The sequence below is a fragment of the Notamacropus eugenii genome, chromosome 2 (genome assembly GCF_028372415.1).
Source record: "Notamacropus eugenii isolate mMacEug1 chromosome 2, mMacEug1.pri_v2, whole genome shotgun sequence".
NCBI lineage: Eukaryota > Metazoa > Chordata > Mammalia > Diprotodontia > Macropodidae > Notamacropus > Notamacropus eugenii.
The window spans coordinates 512,602,299-512,626,111 of record NC_092873.1 but is presented as its reverse complement, the minus strand read 5'-3'; the positions used below and the strand labels follow the sequence as shown (position 1 = coordinate 512,626,111).

The 23,813-nt window shown below is 44.5% G+C and overlaps 1 protein-coding gene across 6 annotated transcripts in view; it reads left to right on the top strand.

Annotated features, from left to right (window-relative positions):
* Positions 1-5,162: 5,162 nt before the first annotated feature.
* Positions 5,163-23,813, top strand: part of TUT4 (terminal uridylyl transferase 4) — a 65,857-nt gene continuing 47,206 nt past the window's right edge. For all 6 annotated transcript variants that reach the window (XR_011975816.1, XM_072649469.1, XM_072649467.1 and 3 more), the window contains exons 1-4: positions 5,163-5,254; positions 15,163-15,253; positions 18,353-18,999; positions 22,725-22,888. Coding sequence is in view for 5 of the 6 variants with exons in the window: in XM_072649469.1 (XP_072505570.1) it covers positions 18,450-18,999; positions 22,725-22,888 (714 nt within the window). In the remaining variant the exon portion in view is untranslated. The remainder of the gene's footprint in view (positions 5,255-15,162; positions 15,254-18,352; positions 19,000-22,724; positions 22,889-23,813) is intronic.

Below are 23,813 nucleotides of genomic sequence, written 5' to 3'. Positions count from 1 at the left end.
AGATAACTTTTTAAAATTCATTCATTTATTTGTTTTCAGTTTTCTATAATCACTTCCATAAATCTTAGATTTATTTTCCCTCCCTTCCCTCTCTTTCCCCTTTCCCTACCATAGACAGTATGCAATCTTATATGGGTTCAACACATACATTGTTACTAAATACATTTTCACATTAGTCATGTTGCATGGAAGAATTAAAACGAATAGGAGAAACCATGAGAAAAACCCAAGCAAAACAAAACACAGGAGAAAATAGTCTGCTTCATTCTGCGATACTGATAACTTTGGAGAGAGCAGTTTCAGTGGAATGAAGAGGTTAGAAGTCAGATTGTAAAGGGTTAAGAAATGAGTGCGAGGAGAGAAAGTGGAAACACCTTTTGTAGATGGTGTTCAAGTACGGTCACAAAGAGCAAAAGAGATATAGGATGATAGTGGACATGGAAGGATCAAGTTCTTTGAGGATGTTTGTTGGCAGTAGGGAAGGACTCCATGGATAAGAGAGAGAGTTGAGATGTGATTGACAGAGGGGGGCAATCTGTTGGAGGAGATGAGCTTGAATGAGAACACTTGTGCAGGTAGAGGGGTTTGTCTCAGTAAGAAGTAAAGGCCCCTCTTTGTATGATACAGGGTTGAAGGAGGAGATAGTGGTAGAAGACATTGGAGTAATAAGAGATGAGGAGGGGAAGGGAAGAAGAGGAAACTCACGGTGAATGGACTCAATTTTTCTGTAAAATTATGAGGCAAGGTTTTTAGCTGACAGGGTTGGGGGAGAAGGAACCATGGGAAGCTTCAGAATGAAGGAAAAAGTTTGGAAGAGTCATTGTGGAGAGTGAGGATAGTAAATTGATAAGGGAAATATAGGAAGATTGCCTAGCATCAGTGAGGGCCCAGTTGAGGTAATGTAGAATAAATCTGTAGTAGATCCAGACAGAGCAGTTGCATGATTTTCTCTAGCAGAGTGTAGAAGTGAAGGAGGTAGGACCAAGCCTGAGGCTTGGCAGGAACCCACTGTTGAGATGATAAGGGACTCAAGAGAAGAGTTCAGTGTAGAGTTGCATTGATTCAATAAGGGCTGACCTTAAACAACAGCTTACTCTATTCAACAAACTTTCTTTTACTCAATAAACTTCAGGAGATCCCTAATTCCTCTAGGATCAAACACAAAATCCTCAAAGCCAAAGACCTAGCCTCCATCCTATCTTTCTGCCCTTATTACACCTTACACCCTTTCTGGAGAACCCTGATTTACTATCTGTTCCAGGAACATGACCCTTTATCTCCCAGCTGTCTGTTGTGCCTGGAATTCTCTCCCTCCCATCCTCTACCTCCTGGCTTCCTTCAAGTTCCAGCTAAAATCCCACCACTTTCTATAGGAAGCCTTTCTCAATCTTCATTAATTCTAGTGCCTTTTCTCTATTGATTATTTCCTGTTTCTCTTGTGTGTAGCTTCTTTGTACATATGCAATTTCTCGTACTCTTCCTGATTAGATTCTGAGATCCTCTAGGTAGCAAATTTCTTTTGCCTTTCTTTGTAACCCCAGTACTTAGCACAGTGCCTGGCACCGCCTTAATAAATACTTATTTGCAGACTAATAGGAGAAGACTCCTGCTGGAGGGGGCAGGGGTCGTGGTAGCCAAGGACAGAGTACATAGATTGGTAAATACAAAGACATTCAAATGACCCTGTGATCTTATTGTCATAGCTCTATGCCCACCTCTCCTAGGGAACTTGTTGCTTATGGCGCCCAGGTTTGCCCCACATACCCAGATGGATATCATGCCTTCACAGTTCCCCTTGCCAAGGTGAGGATACCAATGGAACAAACAGTAACCCTGTGGAATATATAATACTTCATTCTTACCAAACGAGATTACATTTCCCCCACACTGATATTATATCTCCCACCTCTGTACATTTGTACAAGCAGTCCCGCATGCCTGGACCGCACTCCCCTCCATCTCTGCCTTACAGAATCCAGCACTTCCCGCCTCCAGTATTCAACTCAGCTATTACTTTCTCTTCCCTGGATCCCCTTGCCAGATTGTTAGTGTCTTGTTCCTCTTTAAATGAGCTTGCACTATACTAATCTATCTAGATAGCATGTGTACACCATCACACTGCGGAAACAACGCTTGGGGTTGGAGTCAAAGGATCTGGGTTTGAATATAGGTTTTGGTATTTATAGACGTGTGACCTGGGCCATATAATTTCATCTCTCTAGACATTATTTTTCTCATTCTTGGACTAGATAGCCTCTGAGGTCTCCTCTAACTCCAAATCTATGCTCCTTTGTCCAATGGCTGCCACACAGTAGGCAGTTAATAAATGCTTGCTGAATTAAAACTGAATGCTGATTCTGTTTTATGGGGTGGTTAAATCCTGGCCAGCTGCTCCCATCCAATCTAATCTGTTCAACCTTAAAGAGAACCAGACAATAGGGTAGCATCTTGAGCCTCCCATCCTCAAGGAAAAAGGAAACTCAGGAGGAAGGGGACATCTTGGAGCCAGACAAGGGGTTCACTATGTCCCCAGGGTGTGCCCCCTTCCATCTTTGAGGCCTTTGTTGTCCAATTCAGTCCTCAGGGGGTCAGCTCAAAGGGTGTGGGAACCTAAGCTTTGACAGAAAAAAACAAGGCATGAACACACATGAAGCAACATGAAACAATGTGAGGCAAAATGTAATTAAGTGCTAAATTGTGTAGTACGGGACTCTGACCCCTGAAGAAGTTCTGAAAGGGTTCCAAACGTTTTCTGAAATGGAAAGATTTGTCTGGCTTTGCCACTAATTCACACTCACCAGACATGTCAATTCATTTCCATTCAATCTAACAAGCACACATTAAGAACCTACTACGCGAAAAGATTGGTGTTGAGGCCGGAAACTGCCTGTGCCAACAAAAAAAGAATATTCTACTTTTTCTTTCTTGGAGGTTCTGTTTCCTTCTGGGTCATTTAAAGAAAGTGGGCTTGGTCACTGATAAGGGTCTTATTACCAAGAGAAGGACAGTGGACCTGTGTGTGAATTCATTGACATGAGGACCTCCAAGACAAAGCACCTTGTGGCGCTGTAAGAGTTAGAGAGACCCCTCTTCCCCCCACCCAAGATACACAGCAATACATGTCAGAGATAGGATTCGAACCGGGTCATCTTGACTCTGCCACTAAGACCAGGTACCTGTCTTCCTTGGCAGAAGGGAATCTGGACATTTCCTTCTTGGACACTGAAAAACCAGCCCGACTACTCGGAGTGTATCACTATTATTAACACACATTTATTAAGCATCTAAGCTCAGGGCACTGTGGGAAAAAAGCTTAAGACCTTTTGGAAATGAAGAGACGTCAGACCCTTCCTACCTTTTAGGAGATTATAATGTAGTCTGGGAGGGCTGATGCAAAGAGAAAATGAAAAAGACCAGAGAGCCTGTGTTGGCAAATGGTGAAAAAGGGATTTGGGTAGCTAGGATGAGGTTTCTTTCCCATCTTCCCTGGACCAACTACAGTAGAGAGACTGGTAAACCAACCCTAGCCTCTCCTATGGGGATGTTTACATCCAGCTGTGCAGAAATCAAGGATTGATTGTACGACTCCAAGTCTTCTTGCCCAGAATGTGGCTAGTGGCTAAGAGCTAGGTTTTGACCTCAAGTTCCCGGCTTTTGAAGTCTCCTCCAAGGCTATGGCTTGCAGGTGACGCTCTCTCCTAAGCCCTTTAGCTGCCATGGTGGCGGAGGGGAAGGAGCCCAGGGAACTTGGAGTCACAGAATTCGAGTGGGAATCCCGACACACCTCCTCCGTACCTCGGTTTCCTCCTCTACCCGCGCGAGGTACCTCGTAGACGTCAATTCTAACAATCTATCTTTGCCTCTCCTGACTCCCGCTTCGGAGAGTGGCCCCCGAGCGCTCGGGGCCGGGGTGCAGCGGGCACCGGCCGGAGGAGGGGGCTGCATTCCGAGTCCCGAGCCCGAGCCGGAGCCCGAGCCCGAGACTGCCAGTCCCGGCTCGGCTCATTCGGTAGGTGGATGGGGAGGCGGGTGACTGCACAAGTCTCTGACTGTCTCCAGACCTAGAGAGAGGCAGGCTGCTGCGGGTGCGGGGCGAGCGAGAGGGAGAGGCGGGCGCATTGGGACCCCCCCCCAAGCCCTGCTCTGCCCCAGGCTGGGGTGGGCGCCCGGCGCCCCCCCACCCGTCCCCCCGCGCACCTGTCCGGTCCCTTTCTCCAGGCGGGCGCTCGTGGCCACTGCAGGCTGGTCGGTATCCTCATCCCTGGGTCCCCCTCCCCTCCTCTCCGCGGGGTCCTCCCGAGCCCCCGCTCCCCTCCGGGCACCCTCCGACCCCCCTACCCCGAGAGCGGAGAGGCCTAACAGGTGTCCTGGCATCGAGCCCCCTCCTCCCTTCCTCCAGGGCTGGTTGGGGGGAGCAGCGCTGCCAGCGGGGCGCCCCCCGCGGCTCTCTGGGCAGAGGGGCTGCGCCCCCCTGCACCCGGCAAATTGCCGAGATGGCGGGGGAGGCGGAGCTCACTCCCCATCCCTGGGGAGGGGTCCTGGCACCTGTTCCCCGCTCTCTGCCCCGCTGGGGTCTTTGCGCCCACTCTCTGGGGGGGCAGGGGGCGGTCCTTCCGCCTGCTCTCTCTCCGGGGGGGGGGACAGGGGTCCTCGCGCCCAGGGAGGAGGGGGTGAGGTGGGGGGGGTCGGGGCTCGCTCCGGCTTCCCGAGTCCCGGGGATGGAGAAGCTCGCGCCCCTTCCCTGGTCCTGGCCGGGGGAGGGGGGCGTTCCCCGGTGAGGAGGGGGGGCTCGCGCGCGTTCCCCGGCCTCGGGGAGGGGGCCGCCCCCGCGGCCGCTCCGCTGCCCCCCCGCCCCGGCCCCCCGGCCTCGGGTCCAGTCCCCTCCTCTCCCCCTCCCCCTCCCTGGGGGGCGCCCTGGCGCCGGGCCCCGGCCCTCGGGCCGCCCCTGCCAGGCCCCGCCCCCCGCCGGCCCCGCCCCCGCCGGCCCCGCCCCCTCCCCGCTCACCTCCTCCGCCGGCCCTCCCCCCCACAATGCAGTTCGCGGCGCGACGACGGCCATGGCGGCAGCGGCGTCCTGAGCTCGTCGCGTCCGGGCCTCCAGCGGCAGCGGCGGCGGCGGCGGGGACCAGCGGGCGCGGCGGGCACAGCGGGGACCGCGGGGACAGCGGGCGCGGGGGCCGGGGCGGCGGCGGAGGGGCAGCAGCGGCGCAGCGCGAGCCCGGCATGAGGAGCCGCCGCGCGAGCCCCGCCACAGGTAGGCAGGCAGGGGGGCGGCCGGGGGGCGGGCGCGGGGGGGCGCGGGGGGGCGGCCGGGCGCGCCCCCAGCCCGCAGCGCCGCGAGCCCCCAGCGGGGCGCCCTGCCGAGCCCCCTCCGCTCGCCGCTCCGCGGGCGCGGGGGCTGCGGACCCTGCTCCGGAGCCCCCCGAGAGCGCGTCCCCGAGGGGGTCCGGGGGCCGAGCTCGGGCCGCCGGGTAAACAGGCGGCGCAGCCTAAGTGTGCGCCCCCCGCCGAGCCCGCGCCCAGCCGGCTGCCGACGGATCGCCTCGGTGCGGGCCGGCTCCGGCTCCGGCTCCGGCTCCGGCTCCGGCTCCGGCTCCGGCTCCGGCTCCGGGGCAGCCGCTCCGTCCCGGCGGCTCGCGGCGCTCCCCTTGTGCGCCTCGAACGTGCCTCGGCGGACCCGGGCGACACCCGGGGGGGACCCCGCTTCCGAGGGGAGGGGGGCGTCGGAGCCCCCGCGGATCCTGCTCCCCGAGCCGTGGCGGGGCTGGCCGCGTCCAGAGCCGGGCAGGAGGAGGAGAGAGAGAAAGTTGCCTGGCTTTGCCCCTCCTCTCGGCGGTCGGTCCGTGCGGATGGGGTCAAACTTGGCGGGGAGCGGACGCCCCCGCCTCCCCTCGGCGCCCGGGCTCGGGGCAGGATGGGCCGGCTCCCGCACCTGGGATGCTGTGCGGGGTGCAGAGGGCACGGTCCGCTCCATCCCCAGCCCTGGAGGAGGAAAGGGCATGTCCAGGTGGTTTGTGCGCCGGGAGAGCTTCCCGTCGTCTGAGGGCTCTGATGGAAGGGGTCGAAGAGCCTTCGGAATTTATGTTTAAAAGCAGAAATCCTTTAGTACCGTCTGCCTGCTGTATTTGCAATTCAGTTCTCATTGAAGTTCAGGTGGAAGGATGCAAAAATGAAACTTCTCGGGAGATAGCCCAGAAAGGAAAATGAAAGTGATTGGCACCCAAGTGTACAAATGTGCTTTTTAAAGAAAGCTCTGCTGTTACTAATTCAGAATAGGAATAAAACTAGCAAATTAATCTGCTTTGAAACGACACCCTCCAGTAGGCTAATTGATCTCTTCTGAAGACTCAGACCCACTGGATATTGTTAATAATTTCAAATCATAATTAAAATTGTAATTATTTAAAAGACATTTTTGACACAGTGGTTGGCACATAAGTGCTTTAAACATGCTTTGTCTATCTAAAAGCAAATCCCTGCCAGTAGATACAAGATTCTTTCTTTTGTGTTATTAGGAAAGCTACAGCTTAATTGAATCTTTTGTTTCCAAAAATGTAGCAGTTAACAAAGGTATAGCAGAAAATATTTATATTTATAAAATATCTGATAAAAATAAAGTTGAGTTTCAGGAACCCCCTTTTTTTTATCCTTCTTGTAGACATCTCAGTTGGGCAGCAAGTGGTTGGAGAATTTCTTTTATATCTTAAAAAGCACACTCTGGTTTAAGAGAATACCATCAGTCCTTCAGTGTATTTACATTATGTCAGATGAGGATCATTGCGTGGGGAAAGGTGTTTAAATAAATTTGTACCAGAAAGTTTCCAGCTTTTAAGAAGCAAATGGTTTTGATATGTAACTGCTTGTGACTTGTCTTTATCCTGATTCAAAGAAAGCAATCAAACCATCACTAGAGTAAATTAAAATTTAGTTTCTTCCAGAATAATTTGTACTTTCCTAAAAGATGTTTTATTGCTGAAGGCACTGAGGCAGTCAGCTCTAAATAAAAATTCACTTTTATTCTCCTCCCTCTTTCCTCTTCCCTACCCCCCCCACCCCCCCAAAGTAATTCTAGACAGAGGCTGAGGAAAAGGGATAGGACATCTCACAGTGGGATATGTGGATTTTTCATTCTGAAGCCTCCCAAGGAAACAGAATTGTTTTTATCTCACTGATAAAAGATATAGTCACTCTGTTTTCACATCAGAATTCTAGAGAATCATACCGTTTGAAAAATACGTAGAGGTTAGTGTCTTAAACTTGGCCATTTAAAAAAAGGAACAAGCATATAAATGCAAAAATAAAAATCTCAGGATGTTTTCTTTCTCAACACCACACTGAGAAGAATGGTTTGGACTGCTGTATTTCTCTAAGCACAAAATATGTATTTAAAAAATGTACAAATACGGTTTTGCATATCATTTCCGCCCAAGAAGTTCAGTGCTTTCCCATAGTTGGCAAGAAGCATTTATTGAGAACCTACTATGTGTCTAGTTTGCCATCTTATTTATCCTTACAATATACTATTTTTTGTAAATGAAACACTAAGGTACATTGAATTGACTCCCTCAAGATAACAGTGTGATTGAACCTTGGCCCAATGCCAGGGCTCTTGGTTCAGTGACAAAATTCGCTTTGGGTCTAGGAGCCCATTGACTTTTTCAGGTTTTAGGGTTTAACCGTTTTCACACACACCCCTCCCTCCAAAAAATAAATTTACAAATTACCATTGGGTAATGTAAATTGAATTTTTGGTAAATTTAGGTAAGAGATCCAAATAAGGTCTTTCCAGTCATAAATCCTATCCCAAACTTAACATTTTTAATGTGAATAAGAGAAAAATTTTGTTGTTCAGCCTTTTTAGGACTCTTTTACCTGTCCTAAGTAAGCCATGAGGAAAATGTTTTAAGATGACCACTACTTTCCTTAGAAGCAGGTAGAGAGGGATCTCTCCTAGCCTCTATTTACTGTTTTTCGTCCAAACTGTCTCCTACCTACCTAGGCAGTTTTAGTGTTTGGTACAGTTGCTGTCCCATGGACTTTACGCAGTAAAGGATTTTTCTTGTCCACTTAACAGGTTTGTGCTAAAGTTTGAGGATACATTTGTATACTGTTTACTTCTGGTGCTGGAACACTGGTACTTGGAAGCATCGAAGTGCTGGCCTCCAAATAATAAACCTGGAAAACTGTTAGATGAGCTGAAGGTTTTATAACCTGTCTTGTCACCTGGAAATCCAGGTGCTGCTCTGCCCACAGTTAAAGGGGCATTTGATCTTGATTAAGCGCCAAGGCAAGATTTGGGGGGAGGGGCTGTAGGTTGAGCTAAAGATGAAGAAGGGACATGGTGCATTCTCTGACATTAAATGTCACCCCTTTCTAAATTAAAAGTGACCATCTGTCCTGAAGAACAGTCAGGAAGTTCATCCATCCCAAGATAACAGTTGTTTTGTTGAGATGTAATCTCAGGTTCCAAGTGCTGCCTCTTACTCATGTTAGCTTGTGGGAATTTTAAGTCTGAAATTTTAAATCCAGATTCTATAGTCATTGAGCTCTTTGTGACAGGAAAAACAAACAAGCCATTTTTTGCACCTTGGTTTCTGGTATTAATGTTATGATTTTCATTCTCAAAATCTGTGGTTTGAGAGGAATCCTGGAATAGTGGAAAGAGCAGCACTTATTTGGAATTCCGATTACCCTAGGCTTTAATATTTGTTCTCCCTCTAGATTATCTGTGTTATCCTGAAAAGGTCATTTTGCTTTTTGGGGACTAAATTTCCTTTTCAGTAAAATGAGAGGTTGAATGAGATGAGGTGCCTTCTGATAAATTCTTTGGTTGAGAATCCTGATTTGACACTCTTATTTGGAGGGAGCGGTGATACCAAAATATGAAGTGCTTATTGTGTGAATTATGCCTGAAAGGTAGACCCCTCCCCTTAGGAAACTCCTGAAACCAGTACAACATAAAATATTTTACCTGATAAATGCATTGGAGAATTCCAAAAAAGGTAATGCTGTGTGAAGTCTGAGTGCTATGGGAGACCTCGGATGAGATGGTGTATGAATATGTGAATGATTTAAATTTTGTATCAATTTCCTCAAATCCCTTTCTGTTAAATAGTAACAGTTAATGAGACAAATATTGAAATTTATCACATTGTCTCAATTATAAATTTGTAAAAATCAAAATTAGGGGTGATTTCAGTTATTTTTAGCAGTAAATAGTTATGGCAAATTTATTTGAGGGGCAGATCCCCCGTCAGCCTTTATCATGCTTGAGACTAACTATCCCTTTTCATTGTATTTTCCATATGGATGCTCTGCAGCACTCTGTTTTCTAGTAGGGGAAGGGCTAGTCCTTTCTGGCCCATCTGGTTCGCAGGTAGATGATAGAAGAGCAAGCCCATTTCCATGAAATATTGTCAGGTCTGGCCATTACTAGTCCTGTGTTCTGATCTAGTTGGTCTGAAAGTAATGAATGAAATGGTATTTCAGAATCTCTAGCTTTTGAGTACCAGTATCTCATTCCACATTATCGAAGCAGCATCCCAACCATATCACAAACTACCACAAACAAGGGAACCCCCTCATCAGGCACTCACTACTGATCCCCTGGAGACTGCTTGAAACAGGGAAGAAACAGAAAAGCCAATGCATGCTGCTTCTGAGGGCTCCTCGGTGACAGAGTCAGCCTTGATTATCTGTGTTTTCTGGGAACAGGGAAAGTTCGGGGTGGATAATTTAAATCTATGGGTGATTCCTAAACCTCATTTTAAAAGCCAGTAATTTCAGGCTGTTCCCTTAACCAAACCACAGCTACTGAAAAGAAGCAAAGATTTTTATTTCTCCTGACCACTCTGGGTGAAAGTGCTAAATGAGTTAAAGGTTAGGTGGCTGAAGAAAGTTGGAAAAGGCATGGATAATCCACGAATGAAACATCAACTTCCAAATAAACATTTCATTAGTGTGGCTTCAAAATCCTACTTGTTCATAAGGAGGTGGGGAGAAAGAGTTCTGCATGTCTCGGATCACAAAAACTTTTTAGATTGACCCAGAGGAGCAACTGGGTAATTTTTTTCAGCTTTCATAATTATGGTTTTTAAATGGTGATAACTCTATTAGACATCTGGGTTCTAATTAGTTTTCCATTAGAGATATCAAGAATTTTTTGTTTCCTATTTTAAATGTGGTAAACTTTTAATGTTTATTCAACAAGTATTCATTGATTACTGAATCTGTGAATTATTGGGAAATAATCTTTCATTGATCTAAGAATGGACTTTATTGATCACTGGCACAAATAGCAGGCAATATGATTCAGTTTGAACGTGTTTTCAGAATTTTGCATATTTTTGTGTATTAAGCATCAGGGCAAGTTAAGTGTAGCCTGTTGCTATTATTCTAGTATAACAAACAACCAATAATCTTATGTCTGGTTTTAAGATTTATTAAACATTTTAATGATCTCTGTTCATTAATAATGCATGAAAACATTTCATTATGTGAAGATATTTAGACCTCTGGTTATTTGGACCATTTTGCTTAGCCAGCAGGGTAACATTATATGTAAATGCACTCTCCTTCCTTATGGACCAGAAGGAGTTTCTTACAGTTTTTTTTATAACTTGTTGAATTAAAGCAACAACAGGACATTAGCAAAGACTCCCGGGACCTCCTGATTTATTCAGTTCATTTCCACAAACATTTATCAAGTGCCACTAAGTTTATCCACCTTGGTGATTTACTTGTTCTTACGAATTTCAAGGGCTTAGCCAAAATGGATGCTTTTATGTCAATACAATGTTTTGTGGATCTTAGAAGTCAGACTTTTTGCAGTCTTATCTTGTTGTGGGGCCATTCCATATAGGTTAGTGTAACTTCCTTGTCTGGCTCCCAGGGCAGTTACTTACTTGGTCAGCTACTACCCCATATGATTAAGATCCTAGTCTTGTTGGCTGACTCTAAGGCAGAACTCTGAGGCCCCATAAAACATTATTTACGCACAACACCCGATTCAGCTAAACCTTCTCAACTTGCCTGGACCAAGAAGGCCCTCCAGTGCTTAGATTCCCAGCACATGAACCCTGCAAGATCACTACATCAGGAAGTCATCTAGTGGAGAACTATGAGTTTGTCATTCTTTTAACTTCACATTTTCTACAGTGAACCTATCAGACTTTTTAACAATATCTATTTCTGCCTACATGTCTTCCTTAAGTAAAGAATATAGGAAGGGATGAATCTTAAGACATCTATCAGTTACCTAGATTTTCTTGTATAAGTTTTATTGATCACTTCATATTACCAAGTGCTAGGATCACAGGACCATAGATTTACAGTTATAAGGAATGTTACAGGTCCAAACCCCTCCTCAGATGAGGAGATCAGAGCTCAGGGAGATGGTAACTGACTGCCCCAAGTCATACTGTCAGCTACTACTGTTTTGGAGTCCACGGACCTGAATTTGAATCCCACTAGCAGAGTTAAGATTCCAACAGATATCCTTATTCCAAAGTCCAGAGCTTTTTTAATCGAATTAGTAACAGTAGGATTTTCAACCAGACTTGCTGGGGGCGGGAAGACGCACGACGGCAGAACAACATGAATGGAAAGGAGTGTCAGTCCCTTTTCCTGACCTCGGAACCTTCTAGTTTGGGTCATACATGACCATTACTGTACTTAAGTTCCCTGATGTTTCTGGAGGTTTGGAGATGATTTAACTTACTTGATTGAAAATACAATAGATTCCACAATTAAGAAAGGGAAGTTAACTTTAATTCTAATAATGATTTACATTATTTTAAAATACTATCTTGCCATCAGTTATCACAAGTCATTGTTACCATTGTTGTGATGTTTGGAATAATTTTATAGCAAATTTATAGCAAGAAGAACCATAGTTCAGCAGCCCCCGCCTGGGCAATCAGAAGTCCAATCATATGCAGCATGTAGTTGCAGCTACATTTCATGTTTCCTACTATGATGGGCATCTCCAGTAGCGAGTGGGGACATGGCTAGGAGCACCATATCCTGCCCTTCTTCTTTACTTCCATTAAAAGGAAGTCATTTCTCTCTTCAAAAAACATTTGGGACCCTTACCATATTTTATGGGGTACTTATGAATATATGCTTATCACAGCTTCTCTAGGATGCAGTTTCTTTACCTGGAAAAATAAGAGAGTTTGTCTAGCTTGTCCCAAAGATCTTTTCTGGCTCTAAAATTCTATGATTCCAAGAAAGTACTTTTTTTTTTTTTGGTGACTTCACAAGCGAAATAAAGGAATTTTAAACTGAGGTTAAGGCTAAGGTCCATTTGATCTTAATAGAGTATTAACAGTAATACTGTTACAGTAAGGAACTAGAGCTAGGAACTTCCCAGACTACAAATTCTCACCACTCCCTGGTGCTGATAAGCTAGAGCAGCAACGTGTATTTAGGATTCCAGACTTGTAGTCTCTTCTACCCTATGGTATATTATGGAGAGCTCAGCAAGAGGAGGTGGATATGGACCAACATCTCTATGCTTTTCCCTTGAAAAGTAACTGAATGTGTTCCAGATCCTTTCATTTTGTTCTGCATTGTCAAAGCTTCTGCTCTCCATATTGATTCATTCAGTTGTCTTGAGTTCTCTGTTTTCTTGATCAGTAAAAAAAAGTTAATTAGTTATTTAATGATACATTTGTTTATTATACAAATTGATCACATTGTTGTAACAGATGAGAACTGGAAGGACACATTAGTGATCAGTGTAATCAAGGTCTACAAATCTTTTTTTGAATCTGCTTTAGGAAGCAGAGTCCCAGGATTCTTGGAGCCTCAGTTTCTAAACACTTCATCAACTTCCTCTTTCTGTCCAAGTGGTCTCTAGTAAACTTCATGACAAAATCTCCTGTCACTTCTGTCTCTCCTTTGACATTCTTCCCGAGTATTTCCTCATTCTGGTTCCTGGATTTTTTCACACAAAGAAACCTTCACTGCTGCTGTGCTCCTTCCCGTCACTTACAGGAGAGTTTTACCCCATTGTCATTCTTGGGAAGACCAGCAGTTTCTTCCTCAAAACATCAAGCTCTTTCAGTTTTAGTTGTACAGCTACCCTTTTCTTTCTCTGTTGTTATACTTTTCCGTTCTGTTATCCTTCCTTCACCTTAATCAAAACTGTGTTTTTCCCCATTGAAGCCTTGTTTCTCTTTATACCTTTCAGAACCCTTCATCTCCTTCAGGAGGGAAATCAGACCAAACTTCGAACACAGAAAACAGTCACTTGACTAAAAGAATTGCAACTTCCCCAACTTTCTATAGAGGTTGATTGAAATTTTCAGCCGCTTAAAATTATTTGTGGATGTTTGTCCACTAAATACCTAGTTAAAAAGAAAAAATCACACCCAGTTTGCTTCACCTCCCCTACCCCATTCAGTCCATCAGTGTATGTTGCCTTCTATTTGTTCTTCTTAGGTTTTCTTACCTTACTTTTGCCTTGTGTTGCCAACTACCTTCTCCTTCTCCTTCTTGAGTCTTCCCTAATCCTCCTGGACTGTTCTTAATCTTTTCATATCCTCCTTAATTATCCACTATCCTCTTCTTAACCCAAAAGTAGAATCGAAGCCATTATTCTAAGCCCGGGGATTGTTCTCCATATTTTCATCAATTTCTCCCAAATGTTGCCTATTTCTTAACTTCTGACATGTTACCTACATGGTTTCCCTCTCATAGGATTCAAATCTTTCTTTTCCTGATCCTCCCCCACTTCCTCTACCTCCCTTTTCTCACTACAGCCATTCAAATAAGTACTCTTCCCTCATCAGTCCTTATTATTATCTATTATGTTCACCTTGGGCACCATGGTTCAAAATGGCATTGATAAGCTAAAGGGTGTCCAGAGAAGGGTGGCCAGGATGCTTGAAGGGTCTTGAGTCAGTGACATTTGAGGATCTATTGAAGGACCTTGGTGTACTGAGCTATGGTCACTCTTCTCAAGTGTTTGAAGAGCAGTATTGTGGTGGGCAGATCAGTCTTGCTCTCTTTGGCCCTGGGGGCAGAACCAGGTCACAGAAAGACCATGTTAGGCTGTGAGTCAGGAAGAGTTGAACCAGAGTGGAATGGGCTACCCTGAGAGCTGGACTCCCTATCCTTGGAGGTTCTCAAGCAGTGCCTGAACAGCTACTTGTTAGGCACACTGTAGTGCTGATTCTTTTCTGTGTAAGGCTTGATAGTCTTTGGAGGCCTCTTGCTAATCTCAAATTTCGTGGTTTGGTGACTCTTATCCCCACCAATTTTTTCCCCTGAAAGCATTGGAATTTTACTTCTATACAGATCTCTAAAAAATTGAGTCTTTAGTTCCCACATAAGAACTCCAGCTAATAAAACATAAGTTTTACTTCACCCTATAACAAATAAAAGGATTCATGCCTGAAGCTTACTGACAGTGAGTGGAAGAACCCCCCCTTCACTCTCTGATAAGTTCCCCCACCTCTCCCAGAAGCCCAAAGATCTTCTTTACTTAGATACCCTTTTATTTGAACTTTGCTGTTCTCTCCCCACTCTCCCAGGCCACTCTAGGAGAAAGTACTTGAGGTGGATTGTATATGTCCCCGATAGAGTTGACTCACCAGAGAAGGAAAAAGAACAGTTGTCTTGACTGTTAATAAAGAGGCTGAAGTCATCCTTCGCCTATTGGGTGAAATGAAGTCTACCTTACATTGTTTTGTTAGCCTCAGTACTTGCATGACACCTGAGGCACCTCTATACTTTTTTGGTGGTGATCTAGATGTGAGCCCCAAATCCCCTTTGAACCATAGGAGAATTACTCAGGATTGTTTCTCTGAACCTGCACAGTTCACAGTACTAGTGAAAAGCAGCATTTGGTTTGGCTCCTCCACATAGTGACTGCTTCTTGTTCTTCCTTGTCTCTGGCTCCTCTTTTGTCCAGGTACCCCTTCTCTGCATCCAAGAAGCATGGCTTTCCCACGGTGTTTGGCCACCAGTTATTCACTGCTGCCAACTTGAGCTCTTGGAATGACCGAGGAACTCCTCAGTTCCCCTGGTGCTACCATCTCTGGAACCTCTCTCCCTTAAGGGGTCTTATGGGTGGGCAGGCTTTCCTTAGAGGGTATGGCGTCTGGAACCCAGTGTGTCAGTAGTCCAACCCATCTCTATCTTTCTTTTCCACAGCTCCGGTCTGCCCTTTTTAAAGGCCAAGTCCAAAGGAAACCTAGGTAACACTCATCCTCAATTTGGTGTCCTTGGAGCCAGACTACCCAGGGTAAGGTATCTCATACCTATTTCAATAATACCAAAATAAAGACATCTTGCTAACTTTAATGTCAAAGAATTAACCTTGTCAGGGGAATTTCTTGTCTCCTTACAAGGCATAAAAGGTATTTAGATTCCTCCTGGGTGTAGCCCAGACAATTATAATACCCATAATACCATTAATAAGTGAGATTTCATAAAAAATTTAAAAGCAGTTTTAAATTTTATTAGATTAGATGAATGTGATTGTAGTGATATTGAGGGATTCATTTGAAAGGTATCTGAAGGAGGAAAAGAAAGCAAAGATATGGAAAATTCTCAGATCTTAGAAATATCCAAAAAATCAACCAGCCAAACATTTATTAACCACCTATTACATGTGCTAGGCACTATGCAGGCTGTTGGTGCTACAAAGACAAAGAAGGAAATAATTCCTACTCTCAAGAAGCTGAATTGTATCTGGGGAGACAAGTACATATGAATAGATGCTGACTTTTTATGAGAATAATCTGTGACCTCAGTGAGGATATTAGGAATGAGCAGACTCTTGTTAAGGGATAGTCTACAGTAAACTGCATTTTATCATTAAACAGCCTACTAAAAGATGTCAAGAAGATCCTACTATACTTTATATTTGAGTTCTTTTAAAGAACATTTGATGCTCCAGACACTCTTCCAGTAAGAAGTCTCCTGCCCAACCATCAAAAACACTGAAGATTCCTTGAAGATAGTCAACAAGTATTTATTAAACAGCTGTAGGTACCAGTCTCTGTGCTGGGTGCTGGGGTTCAAAGACCAAAAAAAATGAAGCAGTCCCTACTCTCAAAGAACATCTCTCTCTGATCATTAATGTTAGGTGAAACGTAAAACAGTGAGACAAGCCCACTGGTGGTGTACACACCTATTGTACTGATGTGCACAGTCCCAGGTGGAAGAGGTGTTCTCTATGGATGGTGAGGTTCCATCCAGCCCCTAAACTTGCAAAATGGAAAAGATACTGACCAAACTCAGAAGAAGGGGAAGAAGAATGGCCATTTTCCAGATTGGTGTGCAGTTAGACAACCTATAGAGCTCCTTGTCTGTTTGTGTATCTTGTATAGACATTGCAAGTAGACAGTGAATAGGAGCCAAAATTAAACAGGAGGAGGAAGGGGAGAGTGTGTTGAATTTCTTGGGGATATTACAAGACTCTTTTAATGACCTTAAAAATTCTCCCAGAAACAAAAGCTGATCTTTTTGCCAGTAGTATGGTGGTGTATGACTGCAAGTCATGGAGCAATACATTCTCAAAAGAATTAAAAAAGCATATGATTCAGAGGCAAATGGAGAAGCACATGGTAAGTGTGAGCAGGCTGTGTGTAGTGCATCCATTACGAACTAGGAGGAAGAACCAAGATAAAGGGAGGTCATGGAAAAAAGGCGGCAAGAGTGAGAGTGAAGAGTCAAGACAGCCTGTGTGGGTGGATGGATGGATGGATGGATGAATGAATGGACGATGGATAGATGGGTGGGTGGGTGTCCTCCTGGTGCATTCTAATGACAGAAAAAATTGAGGAGGGACTCCTCAGCCCCTGGATGGACCCCCAGTGGTGAGCCTAGAGAAGAGCATGCAAATAATTGAGCAGCAGGAGAGCAGGCTGCCTCCAGAGAGGGGGAGAGCTCAGTTCTAGCCTTCTAGTGAAGGCTCCTTCAGCTTGGAAGAACATCCAGCCTGAGTTGAGGAACAGGCGACCTGCTTACAGAGTCTAAGGTTAAAGGTTACCCTCCCCTTCCATGCAGCCTTCAGTGACAGGAAGAAAAGGGAGTCTTAAAGGAAAGTGTTTGGGTCACCCATCTGAAATACTTACCTAGTAAGGGTATCTTAGTATTCTGCATTACAGCCACTAGCACAAGGCCTCGTGCTCAGGAATTGGGGTTGAATTTCTTATTTTAGGTAAACTTTTTTATTGTGAGTTAACATTATGCTGCATATTATTTTTATTGAAACATTTTGTTTTTGTCGCATTGGACCAAGCACAAATAAATTCGTAATTAAATCCTGCAGAGTGCACGACTCCTGATACTTTATCTAAGTTAGCATTCCTACATTTACAGAATTTGTATCTAGTAGATTGTGGTACTTAGTGAATAAATAGTTCAGAGGTTTACAATTAAATTCAGTGGAGTTCATTTTCACCTGGAAAAAAAAGGTTATTTTTATTTGTTCAGTATTAATTTTTATTAAGTAGATTTAAAAAAAAAATTGTATGTAGACCAGATCTGGATTGGGGTATTTATTTTATAGCAAGCTGAAGAGTGAAAATTCCTGGTGTTTCTAAAGGTTAGCATAGGTGTGTGCATTTGAAATGTAGAAATCAATTAGCAGTAAAATTGTAAGTCCATTTCCTACTTGTTAAACATCTGAGTTATGTGGCAGATGCGCTGTTCCTCCTCTGAGATGACAATTCACATTATATCCCTAGGACTAAATGGGTTCTCTCAGCTTGGTTTTATTAATGCTTCTGCCATTTTTTTTTAGTAATGTCGGTGGTTTTGTTCACTTTTCATTTATTTTTTCACAGAATGATTAATTTAAGCTACTCATACTTCCAGAAATGTAGAAAGTCTGTTCAGTATTTTTTCTATGTTTAAAGAGTCAAGTGTGAAGAAAAAGCAAAGATGAGTGGTAGAAATAGGAAGTGCTTGCTAGGAAGGTCATATATAAAAGGGTTACCTGGTTAGTATCCCCTAAGACATGTTGACATACTTGGCCCGGGACTCAGAATTCCTGGGTTCCACGCCTTCCTTGTTTTTATATGTTAACTCTAAAGATTCTGCTACTGTTTTCAACCTTGTGTTGGTTGAAATTTTTATTGAGTAATTACATTCTACTCTCCTAAAATTACCTTGTTGTTTTGATGTCATGGTTACTATATCATTAGAACCTCCTCATTAGGTACCTGTCCAGTCTGTTGTATTATTAGTGTGATTTAATTCCTTGTGAAATTATTAGTTTCTGGGTTTTGGTACTTTTCGGTTTAGGAAACGTCATTATGTCTTTTATCTGGTGATTATCATTGCTGTTCTTATTTTCCCATTTTTGAGTAATTGATATTCTTTTCTCCGGCAGACAGTTTACTTGCCTAAACTGGATTGAAAGACATTCAGATTATTGGAGATCATCTCTTTTAAGATATCTCAAGGGAAAGAAGCAGGTCTTCATAATAATGGAAGAGTCCACAAGCCCTAAAAATGGAAATCATGAACCAAGGAAGTCTGCTCGGGCTGTTTGTGAAGAAAGCAAAGCTCTTAGAGCTCCAGCCAACCAGAATTTGAGACCTAGAAATGATAAAAGCATAAGGGACGTTGGAAGAAGTTCTCCAAGTGGGAACAGTAATAAAAAAAATAAACAAAATGACGTTTGTACAGAAAAAATAGAACTTCAATCATGTAAGGTAAATACCTCTAGTGTCCCAGGCACAAAAGACTTGGGATCAGTCCTTCAAGATCAAAGTCAATGCAAAGCAAAAAAGGCACCAGCACCACTGGTGACTGGAGAAGGTGTGAAGCCAGGGAGAGCCCAGCAGGTCGAAGAGAATGTTCTGAGCTCCTCTGCTTCTGAGAAGGATGTGAATAAAGAATCCTTACCTACTTTGCAAAGGGGGAAGTCAGCTTTAGAAACTGCACCAGACTCTCCGAAACTAAAACCCTGTACAGATAATACTAGTGACTCTGGTAATAGTATTTCAGGAACAGAAGACAAATCTGATGACTTGAGTAAGTAGGAATTATACTGCACATCACCTTTCTTTGGAGGGGAGAGAAAAAGTTTCCTATAGAAATGCTTCCTAATTTGCATTGCTTCTTAATTATTTAATTACCTTTGTTTACAAAGAGAAGTCTTTGTGAAATACACACACACACACACACACACACACACACACACACACACACACACATACACACACACGTGTAAAAGCTAAATTCAGTTCCATGGTAGATCTAAGTGTTGAATATTAGTTAAGCTACATATGTATTACTTTTAACTGATCTTAAAGATTATTTTTGGTTTTCACTTTGTACCTTAGAAAAATATTTCAGAAACCTAATTTAGATCCTTAGTAAGCATGAGCTATATGTTATATATAGGGACTTGGTAGGTCCTGTTTTGCCCATATTTAGTAAGCTTAATTACCCTTAAACAATTTTAGAAATAGATTCATAGAGTACTTGGTTTAGAAGGGGCCTTATTTTATGGATGGTGAATCTGAGGCTCAGAGAAGAGGGAGTGACTTGCTCAGTGTTCCAGACTTCCCAAATGCAGTTCTCTCTCCACTATATCAGGCCACCTCTGATTTTGATAGGATGAAGAATCAGAGGAAAGTGAGATATATCATTTGATTATTCCATAGCTTTTTGGTCTATAGGGGCCTGAGTCTCAATGCCTTCAACAAATGTATCATTTAGGTAGAAACTGCTTCCAACTTCATTGAGAACTATCTAGTTCTAAATCTCATTTTGGACATGTTAAGCACCCGATTTGCCTTATAATTAACCCAGCTGTTGTTTGATGATACATTGGCCATGTCTCCTGAGTGTTTTGATGCCAGTTTCACTAGAATCTTGAATGATTCATCTGTCCCAGGTAATCTTTACTGATACACCGGAATTGGAAGGAAACAGTCATACTTAACCTGGATGGACGTAGAAATGAACAAAACATTCTCCTGAGTTCTGTGTTCAGTAAAACCTTCAGCCAAACTAGATCCACAGAGTGTAAGGGTTAGGAGGGACCTTGAAGTCTGTAGGGCCTAATGTTCCCTGTGCCCTCCTTTTACCACAGGAGCAGGTGGGAGATGACCTGCCTAAAGTTGAATGGTTGGCAGAAGTGTTGGAGCCAGGACTCAAGCTCAGCTTTCCTAACTCCATATCCTGTGAACAATCTAGTGAAAATTTCCAGTTAAATATTTTTAAAATACAGTGTTATTTGCTTTCAAGCACAGGCACATTTATTAGCTTGACTTAGGCTAAAAAAACAATTGCCAAGTTTTTCTAGTGGAACTTAAACTTATGCTACACTTTAAGGTTTGCAATGCTCTTTATACACATTCTGTCATTTGATGCTCAACAGCCTTGAGGTGTCGGTGCTGTTATTCCTCTATTACAGATGAGGGATTGGGAACTGAGAGAGTGGCTTATACAAGCTCCTCTGGCTCCTAAGAAGCCTATTGAAGGTAGGATTCAGGCTGAGGTCTTCCTGAATCGAGTGTGCTGCTCTTTCTCTGGGAATTTAGAGAGAGCAGGTGTTTGTAAATAAATGCACAAAGGAATTTTCTGTTCTCTGAAATAACTCCTCTGCCATTTTCTTGATACATTCTCCCTTTGCTTTGTTAATCTTATTTTTTGTTTTTTCCACATAGTGAAGAATTATCTAACCAAATGAATGGGGTCTGAATTAATGATAGTTCACTTTAGGTAGAGTGTAGTTGGATCTCCTAGCCAGGTCGCTAGGGATTGAATCTGATCCAGTTACACGGAAGCAGGAGACCTTTCCTGAGCCCTGGCATTGGCACCTACCTGGGCTAGTCCCATGTTTCCTACCTCTCTCTACCCTGTTTCCCTCTCAGGTGTTGCTGTTCCCACCCCTCTTTTTTCCACTTTGGTTTCCTCTTCCCTTCCTCTTATTAGCTCTGCTCTCCTGTTTGGCCCTCTTTAACCTCAGAAGAAGATTCAGGTAACTCCTAGACTGGAATGTAGTGGGGCCAGAGATGTGGGATTCTGTTGTGACATGGTTTTAAATGGAACAGCAGCGATCAATAACATTCTTGAGTAGGTCAGGCTCCACAAATGACCCAGCAGCTTCACTCATTGCTGTGGGCCTAGTTGCCTGGGTAACCCAGCTGAACCTTTGAGCTTTTAATCAAATTGGTTTGTGAAGGCTTCTGGTGGCTCCGTCTGCACCAGTTAGATCTGACTTGGAAACTTAGTAGACATAGGCACTTGTTTTTACCTCCATGTATTGATCAGCATTTTTGAGCATCCTTGAGTATAGGCTGGTTTACCAAACCTAGAGAAGAGTCAGAAGGACAGACCCCCTGTATACACAGTGGATGGATTCCTGAAAAGTCACATGGAAATTGAATTTTTGTAGCTCAGATCAGATCTTAAGTTAGTGAAACTTCTAAAAGGAATTTTTATGGTGATGTCTTTTGTAAAAAGTGGCTCTACAATGAGTACCCACCTCCCTGTTGTCTCCCCCACCATCAAAAAATAAATTGTTGGTCCTGCTCAGTTGCCTTAGGGCTGGTGAGTGACCCTGGGCTCTTGAAGACTGGGCAGCAGAACGCAGGCTCTAGCAGTCTTCAGCCACACACATGTTGAGTTTGAGTACAGAAATCATGAGGTCCAACCCACCTCAGTGTACAGAAGGGGAAACTGAGGCCCCAGTGGCACAATGACTTACCTAAGGTCATATAGTAGTGACAGAGCTAAGATAAAAACCATTATGGTGTTCCTGTGTGCCAGGCTGTACTGAGTGCTAACTCCATACCCTCAGGGAGCTTATGTTCTTATGTACCAAATCCTCTGTAAATCTTTTTGTATTGTGTGACTGCAGCAGCAGTTCAAAAATTGTTCACTCTTTGAGGTTCTTTGTTCATTTCTTAGGATGCAGAACTAGGCCTGACACGGGCCCTGCTCCCCAGGAGGTTACGTGGGGGGAAGGCCAAGATAGGAAGAAGAGTTAAGGGAGGTGCTTAGGAGAGTTCAGACAAAGCGCTATCAGACACTGGAGAAGGGAGGTCAGTTTAACAACATTTATTAAGCCCCTGCTATATACAGAACCCTGGGAAAGATCACTTCCTTCCAGGCCTGGGGGAACGTGTCTGTGGGCTGAGGGTTTGGCTACCAGGTGATGGATTTCATCTCGGAGTCTTGTGTCAGTGGAGGGAAAGCCCATATCACCAGAATTAAAGGCAGTGGGGCTCAGAGAGCCTGCTCAGGCTGAGAACAGCAGGACAGGGACTTTGTGTGGTTCTGAACCCAGTGCTGCTCAGTACAGTCTAAACTCATCTTGGCTGCCATGAGAGGGAACCCTCTGACTCTAAAATCCTGTTGCTCCTGATTTAGTTTGTAGCTTATTTACTTTATAAACCCTGAACTAGAAGCCCAGAGGCCTATGTGATCTGCAACAGTTCAGTTCCTTCTCCCTCTTGTCCCTCTCCTCCCATACTTCTGGTGTCCATCTCTGGAGCTTTGGGCCATGACCTTTACCTATAGGGAGGGCCGAGGAGGCTCCCTAGGAAAGCATGCCATTCCTGGTGCCGTGCTCTCCCTTGGTCTGCTTTCGGCCTTCCAATGTGGGCTGGCTCCTGGACAGCGCTGTCCCTGTAATGGGTCAGCAGGTGTCCACTCAGGAAGTGGCCACTCTCATCTTCCCCTCCCCCCCCTTAACTGCCCATTGGTTCTGATAGCAATGACTTCCTGCCTGCTTCCTTCTCCAGGTAAAATGAAGAGTGCTGAGCCAACGAAAGACCCTCCTTCAGAGCTGGATTACTTAGAGAATGCCACCACGATTGATGAGTCAACGCTGACCCCTGAACAGAAGCTGGGGCTGAAGCAGGCTGAGGAGCGCCTGGAGCGAGATTACATCTTTCGACTGGAAAAAGTAGACTATACTCCTTGGCTTATTGGGGGGTTGGGGGCTGTGTGGCTCCTCGTTCTTCTCCTTGCATGGCTTGTCCCTCACGGGGTGGGCTGTGCTTTCCCCAGGGGGCAGGTGTCTCTTGTGGAGTAGTTTGGGCTTCCACACATTTGGGTTCTTTGTGTGCCTCCTTCACTCAGATATGCCTCCTCCCCAGCCATTCCTCCCTGAGAAAGTTGGGGGTTAATGCCTGAGTTAACATTCAAGGATCAGTGTGTTGGACACAAATCATGCTGGGAGGGTGTTCCTAGTCGGAGTCTGAGCAAGCTTGGGTGGTGGCCTTTCCTGATAATTGAGGAAGGGACTGGGGAAGAAGAGTTCATTCAGCTGGAACAGGTCCAACTTGGAAGTGGGGGGGGGGGGGTGTGAATCAGCCAATCAGAGAAAAGCAGAAGCATCAAGCCTAGGGTGGGGAGAGAAGACTGGGGGAGGGCAGAAGGGAGGTCCGTCTTCATGAGGCCTCCAGATTGGAGAAGCCCTTAAACATGGCACTCCCAATGCTCTTTTTCGTGTATCTGCCCCACCCATCTCACATTTTGGACTCAGCGGCTCTCTCTGAGTTCTGACAGTGGGAAGCAGCCTTGGATACTCCTGGCATAAAGGAAGAAAGTTGGGATTGGAAAAGGGCTGGGCCAGAAGAGATGGCAAAGGAGAGCGATATGGTTTGTTGTTGATTTGGGGCAGTCACTTAGTAGGAGCCTAATAAAAACATCCTGATTGATTGATTTACTGCCAAGGACCTATACCCTCTTCTGTCTTTTCATTTCTTTTTTCTAAAGCCTTTTTGCCCTCCCAATGTCTGCAGTGTGTTGAGAATGAAAAAGAAGCCTTCCCTTTTCTGCCTTTTAAAACTAATCAGGATCAACACACACACACACAATCACACAAT